Source organism: Gallinula chloropus (genome assembly GCF_964237585.1).
Source record: "Gallinula chloropus genome assembly, chromosome: 2".
Taxonomy (NCBI): Eukaryota; Metazoa; Chordata; class Aves; order Gruiformes; family Rallidae; genus Gallinula; species Gallinula chloropus.
In genome coordinates, this window is record NC_140086.1 from 148,868,419 (window position 1) to 148,886,590 (window position 18,172).

At 36.9% G+C, this 18,172-nt stretch overlaps 1 protein-coding gene across 1 annotated transcript in view; it reads right to left on the reverse strand.

The window, feature by feature from the left end:
• The window catches only part of PARD3 (par-3 family cell polarity regulator), a gene marked incomplete at its 3' end in the record, with an annotated part of 453,440 nt that overhangs the window by 141,813 nt on the left and 293,455 nt on the right, over positions 1–18,172 (reverse strand). The window contains exons 16-19 of the mRNA XM_084260488.1: positions 15,292–15,481; positions 10,179–10,327; positions 9,016–9,060; positions 2,413–2,640 (exon numbers count right to left, since the gene is read on the reverse strand). Of these exons, the coding sequence (XP_084116614.1) occupies positions 2,413–2,640; positions 9,016–9,060; positions 10,179–10,327; positions 15,292–15,481 (612 nt within the window). The remainder of the gene's footprint in view (positions 1–2,412; positions 2,641–9,015; positions 9,061–10,178; positions 10,328–15,291; positions 15,482–18,172) is intronic.

Genomic DNA, 18,172 nt, shown 5'->3' on the forward strand with positions numbered 1-18,172 from the left:
TTTACTGCAGTGCTAGTATTTGCTACTCCAAAGAGGGTCACTGTCTGGAAGAAAGAAGCAGTTTTAGCATAGAAACACTAGGAGGAGAAAAAGGAAGAAATTCAAGTAATACAAATGGATCCAACCTCAAGGGCATCAGCAAATTGACCACCAACATGTTTGTCTGGGTTTTATAATGAGAGAAAGCCACATTTTAATTTCAAACAATTATGGAATAATTAAATACAATTAAAAAAAACTTAGGCAATGTCGTTATGGCAGCAGTGAGGCATTAGTTACGTTAGGACCAGATTGCTAAATTAAGTTCTACATATTTGCATGTGCCCAGGCTTTGTCCAGCTGAAGACACCATTTGGTAAATTCTCTGGAACCTGAGGCCACATATAATTTACAGAAAGTGGAGCAGACTGCAGTTGCTTTCAGCTTTAACACAGATACACCCATGTTCTCAGAAAAACAGACCTGAGGACCTACTGTTTTGTGCTGGTCTTAAGCAACGTGTGGCTGGGCCAGCTCTTAAGCTCCTATGGCCACCATGAGAAGGGACCTTGAGGATCCAGTTCTGTCCAACCAACTTTCTGTATTTGCTTTGCTAGTCATCTGCTTCTATGAAGCTGGCACAGCACATTTCTGGAGAACTTCTTAGATGTTTTATTATAATATGTGGAAGCTATTAAAACACAAGTAGCGTTTTCATTCAACAGAATGCGTAATTCTATGCACATATCTTAGTTGCACTTTGCTCAGCCCTTCTTTACCATGTGAGATTTGAGAACAGCTGTCCCAAGCAAGATGCTATGGTCCACCAGTGCTAGCCAACTTCAGCCATGCAGAGACAAGGACAAAGACTCACTCTCAGGCATTTCAATTTCAGCCAGAAAGCTTTGTCTGGTTTCTGCTACTCCCATGAAAGGATACAAAAGCCATCAAAAACTTGCTGCTCTCTATGCATTGCATTAACAAGCTCAAAAGCCGTCACAGTAATCTCATAAACCTATAGTCACCTAGAAAGTATTTCATGACAACAGTTTTGCTATACTTTTTATCAAATGAAATTAAAGCAGCTGTAACTTCTGGATAAGCCTTGGATATCTGATGCCTCAGAACAGGATATTACTATCAGTAGGGCTCACACCAAGCAAGGCCCTTTTAGAAAAGCATGGTCTTATGTCCCAAAAGACTGTAGGCATGAAGTCTGGGATAATGATCAGGATCACAACATGTTTTCCCATACCTATTCTTCTACTGGCCAGAAATAGATTGACAGCCAGCAGCACCAGACCAGCATTTACCCTCACTGCTGCGTGAAATTGCTAGGTACTGGAAAAGCAAAGCAGAATTAATTCCATCCGTAACTACCTTTGAGAAAAGTGACTGGCAAAATGACCTCCCTTTCAGACTCAGAACACTTTTAGAAACAGGCAGACTTTAAAAAAAAAAAAAAAGAAAAAAAAAAGCAGAGTTTAAAAAAAAAAGATAAAAGTGATTACACAAGTAGCTTATAAAAGAATATTATGAAATGACGCTTATGAAACAGACTTTCTGAAACTGATTTTTTTTTTTTAAACAGAGAGTGAAAAATCTCCTTTCAAGATTTTTCTGTTAGCATTCAGGCTTAATATTTTACTGCTTCAACCTTCCCACCATCATCTTCATTCATAACTTCTACCTAGCTGGAGTTTGATTAAATAGAAAAAAAAAAGCTGCTGGTGTTAGACAAGTTGAAAGTAGTACAACATGAAGGTTGAAAATTCAATGATTTTAATACAACCCCTGATTGAGGTAATTTACCATTCATACTATTTTCATTCAATACAAGTTGTCATTTTACCAGCCCATTCTTACATAGTTCAATAATGATAAGGTTAGCTTTGAAGTGATTCTTTTATGTTAATGACATTCTCCACATGTTGGGTCATACTTCGGGTTAAAGAACTGAAAATGTAAATGAATGCCTATTAGGGTGGGTAATAGCTGATCATTAACTTTATATTTTATTAGATCTGCCAGCCTTACTCACTCTAATTAAAGGACAGTGATTTCTTTTCCCCCCCCAGACACTAAAATGTACTCTTTCAAAGTTAGATGAACATATTTTTGCAACATAAATTCAGTGGGTTTTGTCTTTCTGCATATTTTTTTCCAATTTACATCAGTAAATTAATTAGCTGTCTTACAGACAATTTTCATAGTAATTTAAGTAAACACACTCCTAATAATCTTATTTCCTTATTTCAGAAAGGAAGGAAGCTGCAGTGTTGCAATCTGTCAATACGTATGAAGGGAAAAAGGCTGAAAAAAAATCATGAAGAGAAGTTAGTTCTATTATTTCAAAATTCTAAAATTATCTTCTGTTACTTTCAATGGCTTCCTAAAGGAATTAATCCATGTTGTAAGCAATAGTTTACTTACAAGTTTCCATGCCTTCATCATCATCATCTGCTACAGGTTTATCATATGATTTGTCTATGGCAGCTCTGAAGCTTTCATTGCAACCTCGTCCTCGGATAATTCGCGGGCGCGGGCGGTGGAAAGGAATATCACCGTTCAGAGTCACCTCAGCGACGGCTGTCTGCAGGCTTTCTAATGAGCTGGATTTCTTCAGACCTAATGAAGGCCCCACATCTCTGGTTGGGGAACCTTAGTGAGTTAGGGGAAGAAAAAAAAAAGTAATTAGAATTAGTATTGAGAACTGCATGCTTGATTATGCATATCCATCCTGAAAGTCTGTGGGGACACACTTAACATTATTCACATCATCTCTCAATAATCTGTAGGGAATTCTCTGCAGATTTGTTGGTCTCAGAAGTGAATGAGTATGTCAAGTCATAGTCAACGAAACCGACAATGTTAGCAATGTCTGGCTTTTCAAATCAGTGAAGAGAGATCAACATCCATTACTATTATTTTAACAATTTGAATGATAAAGTAATCATGGGGCTTTAAAAACAGCTCATTAAAAAAAAAAAAAGAAGCAGCAGCAGCAGAGATACATATCTAATGGCATCAAACAAAACTACTCATTATTTTTGTTTTGAGCAGAATATTACATCTGTACTAGCAAGTGATGAACAGAGAGCAGATTATGGGCATGAATCCTATTGTGTTTACAGTAACAGTCTTGCGAAGTAGCCTGACTTCTGCCTTCAAGGAACATGCTGCTTGCTTTTAATCAAGTTTTAAAGACTTGCATCAAATTACTAACAATTCCATAATGAAATGCTTCTGACAAGTATCAGTTGACTTGCTGGGATTTTGTGAAGTTGCTTAAAAATAAACCTTGGAAAGGACCCAATTAGTCAGCCAATACCAGTTACCCAGCTGGAAAAGGAACGCATTGCTGGCATTCACCTGTTTGATGTGTGGGCAGCACTACAGCTAGGGCTGAGGGCACCTCTTATTGCTGCAGCATGTCCTGGGGTGTGCCAAGAAAGCCCCAGACAGGATTCTGCAAAAGCATTTCCCACCCGGACTACTGTCTCAGGTTTGTGGACCAAATGTCTATCCTTTGTTTTTAGATACACATGCTCAGTAGAAATCAGCTGATAGTTGCACAATTAAACTTCGTATTATTGTTGTTAAAACCAAGAGAGATTGTTTGGGGTTTTTTTTTTTTGGGGGGGTGGCAGGGAATACTGCATTTAGTTGAAGTTATTTTATTCAAAGTGCAGTATAGTCTTGGCCAGATTTGTGGCTGTAGAGAAAGAGGAGGTAGGACATTGTCAGCATCATCATCCCAACATTTCCTGAAGTTACACCACCAGAACCCTCCTTGGAAACATGGAAACCCATTTTTTCTCTACCCTAAGGGAGCAGAACAGAAAAGGGTGTTGTGGCACCCCAGAAGTCCCAGGTGGTGGGTTGCACCACTGATGAGATCAATATCCTCATCTGACAGAGGCACAGAAAGATAAATTTCTAAGCCAGACAGCACCGAGAGTCAAAGCCAAGAACAAGTCCTCAGGAATACCAAACCAATGGAGAACACCTTCGTAAATAAGGTCTGGTGTGAATAATGCAATAAAGGAAAAATATCTTTTTTTATTTCAGAGTAATAGAAAGCTCTGGAGTTGATCCCTGCTTTGGTAAAGACATAGTTCTTTAAAAATGGAATGTGAAGTTATCTTACATGGAGGAAAACTGCTACTATGCTGCTAAAACCAGCTTTTTTCACAATTCAGCACTGGGTGGGGAGGAAGGGGTTGCTGGTTCTACAGAAGGGATGAAGAACAGCCATGTTCTCCATGTTGTTTGCTAACTTGGTATGAAATGGGGCAAGGCAACAAACACTTTCATTTCTACTTGGTTATCAAAAGTTGGAGCAATTACATTAAATTTAAATCCCCCCGATCAAATAAATTCAAACAGGAGCTTTCTAAATATTGCCCTTCAGTTGCCCTATCGATGAGCTTGTAAATAGAAACAGAACCAAAATCTTCTTTCACAGCTCAACACAACTCCTGCAGTGTGGTTCCTTCCCCCAGCAGTTTGGAGCCCTGCTGTTTGGATCCTCAGCCTGAATTAAACCTGCCCCAGCAAATGAGAAATATTATCTTGGTGAACTCACATCTCCTGGAAGGAGCCAGCCTCCCTCACAGCCCATAGTTGTCGGAGGGCCAAGGGTCACGAGGATGGTTGGGAGCACAGCACAGCTGCGGGGGTGAGCAAGCGCAGTCAGCAGGGACACGGGAGGTTGGACGGCTTCCCAGCTGCGCAAACAAGCTGCAGTCCAGGTTCACCAACCTTCTGAACATGGGCTGAAGTCTAAGGCAAGTATTGTTACAGAACACTCTCTACCAAGTAAGGGAACTCCAATTTAGACAGTGTCCTTTAAAACCGTCCCCTTTCTAGCATATGCCTGAATGTGCTATTCCTCCACTGGTGCCTGCAGTCACGAGAATTGAGATTTTGGGTTTTGCTTTTTGAGATCCTACTTTGTTAAAAACAGTCCATGAGAAAGGAAAAATGAGTGAAATGTTTTGAAGGAAAAAAAGAGGAAATGGCACTATCATATATAAACCAGCTGTTTGACAGATTCGGTTCCATATACAAAAGGAAAGGGTATCCTCTTACACGGCAACTTACTGTAAACTTCCTTATTCCAGATTCTGCTTTGCAACCTTGAAATTAAATGCTCATATATCTTTTCCTAATTACCGAGTGGCTCTTTTTTGTAAACAGTAATTATAAAGAAGGCATTTATGTGCCCATTTATGTTCATAAAGAACATTAAAAAACCCTCCATTTCCTGCCACCCAATACAGATCTTTCTGAGAACTGTATTTATGTAAGTCGTGCTTTCCCAAAGGAAAAACTAGATGGGATATGACCTAATGTTCCTTGAGTACTGTAAAAATAATAATAGATTACAGAAATGATAGGAATATTTATTGAACTTGGGTGGCCATGAACACAAGTGTGGACAGGTTGCTGAATTTGAAAGAGGGAAATGTCCTTTTGCAAGCAATTTAAGCACTGTGCTCATAAACCTATGTATATTTTAATACCTTCGCTATCTTCTATGGCCACTTCATGGCAAGTCTACTATTTTCAAAATATATAGTTAAACCTCCCTGTAAACTGAGTTCAAAATTTATTACTAGAATTCACTGGCCAGAAAGTGAGTTGTTTACCCATAATCTGGTGAGAAACAGCAAACTTTCTTTAAAATGGATTCTGTTTAAAATTTATGAGTCACATCAAAACCTTGTTTTCTAAATACAAAAATGTCAGCATTTTCTCCCAGCATTTACAGTGCTGGTGGTAATCATCAGAAATGTTATCTGCTTAGAATGAGTTCTACTTCTATTTTGACACCAGAATTTAAAGTAGAAAAAAAGTAGAGAAAAAGGCACATCTACCTAGAGCATCTTCATACGACTGAGGGATGAAAGGGATTCTTTTATCGTTTTTAAAATTTGAAGTTTATCCAAATTTTTCTTTCCAACTATTTTCTTAACAGATATGCTTTGAGGTAGATTCATCCCTCTGTACCACAGCGGTCCTCCTACCGTGACTGCCACCATGTGCGCAGCCTCCCTGCACGCTCTGCTTACATGCTCAGCCACATGGCTCTGCTCTACATGCCAGCCATCCCCATCCATCTCCCCAGGAACATGCTCACACCACCCACCAAGCGCAGCCCACTGCCCACCCCCCGTGCATCAGCAGTCCCTACAGTCCCTGCTGGTCAGCCCCTGGGGACATCCGCCAAGCCTTGCCTTCCCGGCCATGCAACTAGTCTTGACTCACTCATGACTGTGGTGGCAAACTTGTGCATCTCCTCTCACATGGCACTGACACACCTCACCATGTAACTTCACAGCGCAAAGAGATGCAGTGAGATGTTTTATGTGCATAGATCACATGTAGCCCATGTGTTGCTCCCTGCTCCAAGCCCTTTCTTTTTCCCTTGTGCTGACACTGTTTCAACAACTCATTGTGCTTCCACTTCTCTCACCTTACATTAAGTTTTTATACAGTGCCACAAATCTGCTTGGGTGATTTGCAAAGGCAAAACCCACAGTGTCAAAGGATATATGATGGTTCCTTCCCTGATGTCTATTAAAGGCAACAAAGTAAATATTTTGTCAGCACTTTCTTTTAAATGTTTTCAAATTACGATTTTGTTTCTTTCTGAAATGTTACTTTTATTAACTCTCAGGTTGAAGGCTACCAGCAACTAATGCCAAAAATTTCCTTTGGTTTTATTAAACCAGTTTTGCAAAGGCACAAAGTCTACTTTCTAAACGCTTTCATAAAGGACATAAGCACTGAGTCTACTAACATCTGCTCCATTAGATTTGATAAATTCTTCTATTTCTAGATCAATTCATACGCTAAAAGAGTAATGCTTTGGCTGGGGAGAGAAGGGAAGGAATAGAGCAACTGCATCAAATATAGTTTAGTTCTTGTTCCACTTAACAGAAATGACCAAGTTTATTTTAAAAGCACTGCATAAAAATAAATAGATAAATAAACAATTTAAATATTCTTTGATTGCTTTTCTTTCTTTTTCATTTTCTCACTGTGTACATGGAAAAATATCCACCTAGAACTGGAGCATGCCTGGGACTCAATAAATGAGCCATGCTCAATTGCTACTGAATATACTTCTAACCTCTAGGATGAACTGTAAACACTGCAAGGATTAGGCACTTCAAGTGAACTATAGAAAGGAAAATAATTAAAAATCTATTAAAGTAACGAGGGCTGGTGAGTTCTGCACTCTCCGTTTCAGCCAATACTATTAAGTCCAACTTTGACTGTAACAGAGTTTGTTTTTATTTTCTCTAAAGTAAATATATGATGACTTTTTCTGACTTCTAGAGTTCATTAAAACATAGTTCACCACACATTTGAAGCATTTTTTTTTCTTCTTAGAACCAGATGATTTTTAAGCCAAACTACAGTAAGTGGTTTGTTTAACAACCAAATCCATCTTCAGTAATGGGAGAAATCCAGTGTTTATATACAAAAACTGGTTAAAAGCATGCAAGATAAATAAAATAAAAGTACAGTAAAAGGTGTTTTTCCAGCCACTGAGCTTGCTGCGTACAAAATATGTAACTGCTTAGTCCAGATGTTTATGGTCATGCTCTTTCACCCACGTTGTCTGACTTGTCCCTTTTGGGGAATTTAATCCAGGTGTTACACAGAGAGAAAAACTGCACTCAACTGATACCACCCTCTATTGATAGCACCAAACCCACTATGCACTTTTAAAAACCAAGCATCATGTTTTACTATAACACAGAGGTTTCATGCCATTCTAATCACATCCCATTCAAACAGGCAGACTAATAAGAAAATGAAAAATAATTTACAGGAATTTTGAGTTTGATCTGTATCTCCTTACGTGAATAATGCTCAGGGGTGAAGGCAGTTCCTAAGCACTGATTCTTACTGCAACCATTAACACCATTCATACACTCACACTCTGATCACTTAAATCCTTCAAAACATTCATACATTTTAATTTTATGTTCTCATTTTCTATTTGTAAAACTGCAAAGTCTGTGGCCATATTCTGCAACATCTGAAGAGCTACAAGTTTTAACTGTTTAAATAAAAATTATAATTTTATCACTTGCTTGCTTACAGCTTTTCAATATTCCTACTCATGGAGTAAAGTGTGGTTAAACAGAGATGCAGTTGTGAATTATTAATTTAAAATTCTGTATGGAATGCCCTACTCCCCAAATCATGCTAAAATAAATAATATTTTAGGGTTACAAAGGTGAATTGTTCCTAATTAGAGCTAAGTAATGTTATGGTGTCCTCTGGATCTAGTCTAATTAAAATAGCATTCCAAAGGTCAAAAGCTAACTTATATTAATAAATCATAAAGGTTCATAATTGCAGTTGGTGCATTATTTTAATTACTAATAAAAAAAATGCTTTGAAAGCTATTTCTCATTATCATTGTGTGAAACGTTACAATCCACAGTATGTGGAAAAGATTCTATTTACATATTCTTTTGTTCTGTTATGACGCTCGGGTTTCAGCTCCAAAGGCAAATCAACTTGCACTAATAATCTTCAACTCCACTCACAACATGTATCTGATGACCACTTAAGGCAAAGGTAGCAGTTTTCTAATTAAAATAATTATTTCCAAGCACTGTGTTGGCACTGTAATAGCCAAACATTCAACTCTTCCACATCATCTGTCTCTACATTAGAGTTTGAACCTAGGAGATTTTCCAAGATTTTTTTAAAGGACAAAAAAAAAAATAAAATCCAAACAGCTGTGAATATTTATGAGTTCAAAGTGTAGAAACAGGTGTCTACCCACAGTCACATGCATGACCTGGTTGAATATACTACCCTAGATCCTTATCTCTACAGAGAATTTTCTTTTTCTGTACGACTTGATTATTCACAACAATAGAAAGCAGCCATGCAAGTACTGGAATATTCATGTTTTCATGCAATTTGACTGGCAGTTCTGTAATTGTGGTAAGCTGCTTTGACCAAGGTTTCTATAGCAACAGCCTTACTGTCAATTCTTACCTGTTTTCTGGTCATCCATTGTACTGAGCTTAGTCTCGTCAGCTACTGTTAAAAGGTAAATGTATATCGGTTAGCCCAGTTAGTGCCCATGCCCCACATGCATCCAACATTCCTTCTGGTTTGCTTTTTGTTGTGGGTTTTTGATTTTGGTTGGGGTTTTTTTTCCCAAGTTAGGGGACCTTAGCAATGTCACACTTCATGCAAATAAACTGCAACAGTAAGCAAACATTCTGGGTAGAAATGGCAGCAAACTAGTAACCTTCATGCAATGTCAGTCATGTTCACATCACAGGCAGGTACAATATGTTATTTACACGTTAGCACATCACAACTAGTCAAGACAAGTCAATACCACCAACCTGACTGTCCCCTGAGGAAGTTGGTGAAATAGGGATTGTAGTTAAGATATTCACAATTATTGTAAAGGAGCGAATCGTATTTAATTTTATTATTCTGAGTAGGGAATTTTGTGTGTTGAAACAATCAAAACTCACTGTTTAAGGTTACTAGAGTCTGCACTTCAGAATCTAAATTCAATGGCAGAAAAATAGATGGGCTTGTTAGTGATTACTTATTCTCATTTTATCAATTAAAATTATTATAGTCAATTTCCTGTCTTAGCTGCTGCTACTTTTTTAGGGTTTCTGATATAAATATTAAAGCTTGGGTCTCAAACAGATGTCATGTTAGCCTCATTTTCTAATTCTGAATGAACTCTTAAAAAATACATGCATCTTTAGTATCTTAATCAAAATCCATCTACAAAACAAGAGACTATGAAGGATCTTTAAGGGTAATTGCATTATAATCATGAACTGAAAATAATCCTGCTTACTCAGAACATGGCGTGGTAGTTTTACGCGGTTATTGTACGTGGAATGGTAAATGCGTTTTTCACCTCCATTTTAATAAATACTTTCAATGTTTATGTATAACCATATATGCAGAGGGCTACGGTATTTAAATATATGGACATTTACAAGTGGTTACAAACAACACACAGGCCACTTGGCCACTCACATTAAGAATACTTTACTTCCCACCAGTAGACACTACGTGCAGTAGTACTGCACATAAACAATGTGTTTTCAATTACAAAATCTATATACTTACAACATGAAAATCAGGTTCAGATAAAACAATTGAAAAATATCACTCACTACCTAGATCCATGCTTTTGGATTTTCGTGTTTTAACAAACTCCAACTGACTGGCATCTGAAAATTGCTTTGTACGCTTTTCTGACATGCTCTGGCGTCCAAAACCCTCTCGCTGGAAGGCAAGTACTGGATCAACATCTGGACTAAGAGTGCTGTAGGAAGGGAAAAAAATCATGCGAACATTTATCAAGATCACGCAACCTTTCACTCTGCAGAGAAAAGCATTTATTTAGCATGTGACTTCTACCAATGATAAAGTACACATTATTAAATAAACTACTGCAAGTAGTCAGTTACACACACAATGGATTTTTTTTTTTACTGCATCAAGCAATTCTGGTTAAAATGTATCAAGAATTTCACTTAAGAGCTTTAATGAAAGATACACATATCCAGTGTACTATACATACACTGCGAGAATGTGGAGCCCCACCACAAGAATAATCCGAGCAGAATAAAACGGTTCCTTTTTCTTTATGAGAAACAAATATATTCGGTTGATAGCAAATTATCAGATTTTTTTCATCACAAAATACTTAATAAAGCATAAACAGAACCTGTCCTGCCTTAATCCCACAGAGCTTTAAACTTCTTCACTTAAAAACTCTGCGTTAAAATTTCTCTAGATATGTGAAATTGCTTGTAAATTTCTCATAGCATCTCCTGTCTGCTTCTAACAGACAAACCTGGTTTTACTGATTACTTCCTTACAGAGGAAGTATTTACCACAATGGCTTCACTGCTAAATTAAAAATGGCGGCAACTGGGCTGAGTTTCGGTCTTTCTGCAGGTTTCTTGCATGACCGTGGCTGAGTGAGTCAGGTCTTCAGCAAGCAGGGATCGCCTTTTCACCATGCTTCATCAGAAGATGAAGACTGAATCATTAACATCAGTCAAATGACATTGGCAGAATCAGGAATGCAGGCAAAATTCAGTGTCCAAGCTAAACCCTAGACTTGTAATGTGTTGCCATGGCTAAAACATGTGGTCAAAGCAATAATTAAAAAAATGTGCAAGATTGCTTATTGCTAATAGATCATATGAAAGGAAATTCACATGGAGATCTTTTGACTCCTGGAAAAGGGGACAGTACTAAAAAGAGCCTGAAGGCAAGCTCAGAGAATGTAGATGTGTATTTCAGCTGGCACAAAAAGAAATCAGAAGCACAAAATACTGAAAAAATAGTATTTTGCATGATTGCTAGCTATCCTACAGGAAAAAGATCCCTCAAAATACCTTCTTTGTTGTACTTCAAGTTAAAGCAAGTTAAATATTTTGCCACTGAGATCTCTAAATCGACCAAAAAACATTCAAAATACTGTGTGTGTACATGTGTATATGTACATATATATGTTCAAAAGAATTATTTTTTATTTTAAGGGCTAAGTATAATACACATCACACCTCATGAGAAACAGGTAACTACTGAATTTCTTCAGAAATTAACTTATACTTTTAAATTCTGTAACATGCACATGTCCATGCATTTCACGTACTGTAATTTACAGAAGCATATTTGATCAAGAAATACTTGGGTATTAGGCACAACAGTGAAGAGAGGTAAGGAAAAGTGTCCAAAGGCATGAAGTACTATGAAGGATGAACATTGTTATCCGCATCACCAGGCAGCCTCGGAGAAATTCAGTCTAGTAGTGGCAGATTTACAAATAATAAGATATGTGCATGTGACAAGCTTAAGTGAGAGCAGGATCAGAGCTTATACGAATAAAGTCAATGTCAAGTGCCTTTTGACTTTAATGTTTCTGGCTCAGGCTCATAATGTTTTACATTTAATTACTGCAACTATTCCAGAGATGTCTGCACAATTTAGCACCGTTCTGAAGCATATGCTTAAAAGCTCTGATGAATCAGAGCCCAAAGTCAAAAATAACTATTTAGTCCTCACATTCACTCCCACAAAATAGGGGAAAAAATTATCTCCACATGATAGAAAGATAAAACAGACAAGGCCAATATAGACTTCTAGCATTTACAGCAGTGCAACACGTAGCTGAATAAAAACCACCTCAGTCTGAAAATGTCCTCAGAGTGACTCAACTAAATTTACAGGGTTTCAACACCTTTCATAATCAGACCATAAATGACTTTCCCAAGGCCACACAGAAGTTTCTGGCTCACTGCTAGTCAGCCCTGTCTCTGAAGGCCAGAAAAATGTGGTTTTACTAAGTGAGAATTTTCTCTACTAACATCTGTTAACACAGCTCACGTTAGTTAAAGATGACCGGCTTCATCTTGCCGACTAAAATGTATCCTGTGACACTCTTCAAAAAGGGTGAATTTCTAAAACTATTTGTTTTGGCTGAATACTCCTTTTTTTCATATGAGCTTGCTTTGATCCATATATATATATACATATACATATAAAGCTTCTCATAAAGCTGAATATCATTTTCACGTAAATACAGCATGCACATATATACTCAACTTGAAGTCCTGAGAACAGACTAAAACTCCAAAGTTGAATAAAACTCAGGGCACCACAGGTCCTGGGGAGAGCAGTGGGGTCTGGACACTGCGTCAGCGACCAGGAATTCTGGAGACTGGATCCCAGTGTTTCCACTGACGCTGCCTTTAGGGACTTCCTCTCTGCTTCCCTTATGGGCCCTTATCACACCCCTCCCTTCCACACACACTTATTAGGGGGATTATTAGTGTTTGCATAGTACTCTGCATAGTAAAGGCACTACTTAGCACCAAAAATTACTTGTTCTCTGACATCACGACATCTATTGCCTTTTTACAGTACAAATAGCTGAGAACTATGTAGAGTCATCAGTTTTCAGGTCCTGGTTTATTTCTATTATTAATGACCCACAGTGTGTTTTACTAATTAAGGAAGGAGCAGATCACAGGAGTTGAATGCATGTACATTGCCTCAAAGTACTCAAAGGCCCCCTTGAAGATCCACAAATGGCAAACCCAGTGAGCACAGAGCAGGAACTAATGTCCCGAAAAATGCCTCATTTTAATATTTTTCAACTACATTAATAAAAGACAGAAGGTGAATTTAGTGCAAGTCATTAAGCAATGCCAAATGTAATTTACTATATTCTAGCATACTTAACAAATAAGATTTCTGGAATGACAGCTGATCCTTAAAAGAATGTAACCGTCTTCTGACCCTCGATGTTATTAAAATTCCACTTATTAATCCTGTCTTATTGCCCCTTTGTTTTCATAACATTTTCATCAAGGATTAGGGAGATATTGTGAGGCTGGAAAAGCTTACATTTTCTTCTGTGATTCAGAACAGCTGCCATTCTTGTTTGGATAACCCTTCATCCATATTCTTAGTTTTACCCTTTGTGCCTTCCAGCAAAATCATACAATGCACCTTCATTTTACAAGTCTTCCCTCATCCATTAGCAACAGGAAATTAATGCAACAATCTAATTCTACTGCTGTTTACTTTTTTACAAATAGAATACATTAGATAGTGAGGTGCTGCACTGATCTACTCTTCTAAGTGCAATTGTACCTGAAGACCTTTACAATTCCTCATACACACATTTAAAGGTTTTGAGCGTGATCAGTTCCACAATAGCTAATCCCTATTTTCTTTACTTTTGCTTCATTTTCAAAGAAGTATATGAATAGCAAGAAACACTGCAGAAGTAAATGTAAAAGCATCTGCAGGTTTCAAATAGGCTCTTACTTGATCCTGTAGGGTTTTGCTCATATTCCGCTAAAAAAATTCCCTCAGCAATAAGCTATTATGTGCAGCTCTGAGTACTATTCTATTTAAACGTCTCAGATTCTCAGCTCTAAAAGCTTTTACAAAAGACAGATGGACTTTTTAAGGGCCCAAATTACAGGTATGACTTGTCCAGGAGGAGAGCTGCAATGCTTAAAAAAAAAAAAGCAAATAAAGATAAAAAAATTTACCTTTTTATACAATCATTAAAATAGTGCTTAAAATAAAGAACTCAAATCCTGGACATAAAATTACATCAAATAATATAAAGCAACGATGAAGCTGACAGGTGCATATCAGCTGGCAGGTGCTATTGCTGTTTTATGAAGATATTGCTGACACATTCGTAACAGGCTCAAGAAATAAGAAAATTCATATACTTCACACCATTTGTGGTAATTATCTAGGTTCAAGAAGTGGCAGCGTACAGGGGTGTGCTTTTATTTTGCTATTACTATAGATAATTACAGGACTTGTAAATTAAATCTTAGATCTGTATTAACTGTACTAACTAAGCAAGGAACAGTATTTCTTTGCCAGGAAGCTAAACGAGTCACTAACGGAGCTCAATGCATTCCTCATTAAGGCTCTTTAAGACTCTTAAAAATGTATAAAAGTAATTTGAGAGTCAACCTAAGATTCACAACAACTATATAAAATAAAGTTATTTTCCTTGGTTTTAAATGTGGAACTATTACTTTCCATTTTTCTAAATGGAGAGCTATTACAGTACCCTGCCTTTGCGTGGCAGTTACCATATTAAGATGAAAATGATTTCTTTGAGCATAATGAAAACTTCACTAGTTCTTGTTGCACAAGTATTAACAGTAAGGCAAAACAAAGAGCTGCCTTGACTTCTGAGCAGATTTTAAAGTTACTGCAGATTATTAGGAAAATGAAGAAAGTATAGGAGGTATTGAAAGGCTCCTAAATATATAGTGGAATATAAAAATAAAATCTTTGCTTTATAGAACTAGAAATATTTACAGTGAAGTTTATATATTAAAGTTTCCAATTGGAATTATTTTTTTATCTTTCATAAACTTGTTTAAATTTTGCAGGGTTTTTTTACAAAAGCTAGCTCAGTTGACAACTAAATTAATATTAAATCATCAAATTAACACAGCTATATACTGATTTGATCTTAAAAACAATTAGTAACATTTCCACAAATGTTCTTTGACAGAGCCCAAAACTGCCACCAGAAGTAGAAAGCCCAACAAATGATCTGTACAGATGTCCTTCCTGAAACAGGGACAATTACCCGTTTGAAAATAGTGAAATCTAAATGTGATGGGGAGGAAAAAAATTAAATTAATATTAGCAGTAGCCAAAAATTAAACTGAAGGAAAAGACATAACTGCAGTCATCTCTTTTCCTTCCACTAAACCGTGCTCTTACCAGTCTGTTGACTCATTAATTGCAGCTTTAGCCCATCCACCAGCATCAACAGTGCCAAACCCAACATCGTCATGGGAACTGGATGACGACTGGTCAGAAAGATGAGGAGGAAGGACCGACAGCCTGTCATCTTCAATAATGACAGTGTCATCCTGGGGCATGTTTACCGTTGGAGACAGCTGATATTTACCTGAACAATAAAAGGGAGAAAAACCCCAAAAACTAAATAATGGCAGAGAGTGTTTTGAATAATATATAATCAAAGCTGATAAAACATCATGTCAAACCACAGTCCTATTGAATTGTAACACAAAAGAAATAATGAAATTAACTTTGTCTCACTTTATATGCATCTTCCTATGTAAGGGTCTGAAAAGTCATGTACCCAAGTTCAATCTGTGCCCAACTGCAAGAAGATCACAGAATCACAGAAAGGTTGAGGGTGGAAGGGTCCTCTCATCTGGTCCAACCCCTCCCCGCTCATGCAGGAAAACCTACAGCCGTTTCCCAGAACACTGCTCAAATGGCTTCTGAATATTTCTATTCTACCACCTCCCTGGGTAACCTGTGCTTGGTCACCCTTACAGTGAAAAAGTGTTTCCTGATGTTTAGGGGGAATCTCCTGTGTTTTAGTGTGAACCATTCCCTCTGGTCCTGTCAACAGGACCCACTGAAAGGCACCTGTCCCAGAACACAGCATCTTCTCTGGCATCATATTGTTTGGTGGAATCAATTAACAAGTTCAACAGGGACTAACAGAGGTCATCACTTCTCCTGATCAATCTTGCCCTCACTAATTATGAAGCTTGTTTGACTCCTATTGGGAACTTGGAAGCCTTTGCTGATGCCTTCACAAAGGTAAGAATTGTAAAAGGTGATGAAAACGCACAGCTAATGCAAAACAATTCTAAATTTTCATTCTTGCCTTTGAAAAATAATCTGGAGCCATGTATGCAATATTCGAAGAAAAAAAAGACCTAATTCTATTACCACCAAATTCAAATAAGTTTTAACACTGTTGTTAAAATGCTTAAACTACAGCCATTACATGCATGAAAGAAACATCATAAAGACTCAATATTATTATTTGTTCTGTAGGAAACTTGGGTTAATTTGTTAGAATAGCACTTTAAAGATGATATTTAAAAGATTCTTACAAACTCGTAAAACACTGTTTCCAAGAGAAAAACAGGTGTAATGGGCAAATAAATATTATAAACCCACTACCACTGCTGCTTTTATAGGGATAAATATATAGACATAATTATGTCTTCCAGTAATCATTTCAATGCATAAGGTGTAAAACAATTTTCAGACTGCTGTAGAAAAAGCAGGAGCAACTTTTAAACCTATAGAAAAATATAGGCAACAAAAACAGACTAAAACCCTATAAAGAATATCAGAAGTATATTTTTATTTCAATGCTGTATAACATAACTATGGCTTAAACTGAATAAATCTGCTTCTCTGGATACACAGATGAGATACAGAGTGGGGAGGATAGGGGTTGTGGAATATTATTTGGATGAAACTGCAAATACAGAATTATCCCTGTTTAAAATTTTACCTTTCACTAAACAGAGGTTATATCAGTATCTAAAAACACCACGTTAAAACTTCTAAGGAAAAGAAAGATTTGCAAATTTGGATGAAAATTATTTAGTTATCTGAGGCAATGGCTAATTGTTAAATGTTATTCTTTCATATTTAGTGTAACATCACTTTGATTTGATAGAATATCTTTTAAAATATTTTTCCTTCTGCACAATCAATGCTTGACTTAAAAAGATTTGTCTTTAAAATGTTTGGTCCTAGCTCTCACTACACACAACAGTATTTGTAATGAGTGATCATGATGTTACATGGATTTTGTTCTTGAAAACATATTATCTTATTAAAACAACTAGTAAAATTGTCACATCTTGTAAAAAGAAAAGCACTAACTTAATGAATTGTTAATCTGACAACAAACTGTAAATTATTCTAAATCTATGATGCACCACAGTAATAATACAGAGCAAAACTTGTATTTCCATAACATAACCTCCTTCTATGGACACATCAAATATTTTTGCACTTTATTTTTCTGACAGATATGGAAAAATTAATTAGGGGAAATAATTTTTTTTCTCTTTTTCTGGAAAAAGTTTCAGTTGTCATTACTACCTTTGCAAGCAATTATTTAAAAAAACCCCAAACAAATAAAGCCTTATGCATAAAGTCATTGCTGCACTAGATAATACATTTTGCATAGCTTTCCAAAGGGGCAAAACTGGCTTCAGAAGAGATCATTCAAGAAGGCTCAAGAAGTGGCTGTAAGAAAAAAAGTATTGCATGGGGAACATCTCATCACTGTCAAACTGAAATGAATGTCTTCAGTTTGCATAACAGCCGATTCTTTGCCCAGCAATAGCTTTTTTGATGGACAGGTTAATGTTTAGCCTGGTAATGTACTTCTTTCCAAACATAATGCCTACAAGACTGTTAACTCCATAGTTAATAACGTCTCCAAAGAATTGATTGTGAAAAGGTATAACCTTATGGCATTCGGCAGATTGAACTTCCCATTTGAGAGGCTACAGTAATTCAGTAACATTTTTAACTTTTCACTACCCTTCTTTGTATCTGACAAGGGTGAAGACTGACATTTTAATAGTTGCTTTGGAATTTTAAGGAGAAAACCCATCTGACATGCCTATGCTTTTCACTGCAGATGAAGCTAAAAACAGGTGAAAGGCTTCACCTTTAGCAGATGGTTAGACAGACCTCAGCAATGGACTTGATACATCTTTTGTAGAGAATTCAGCTGAAATGGACAGAAAATACCCTTGGAGAAAGCAACTCTACAAATGTTGTGTGAAACATTACAAGGAAACATCAA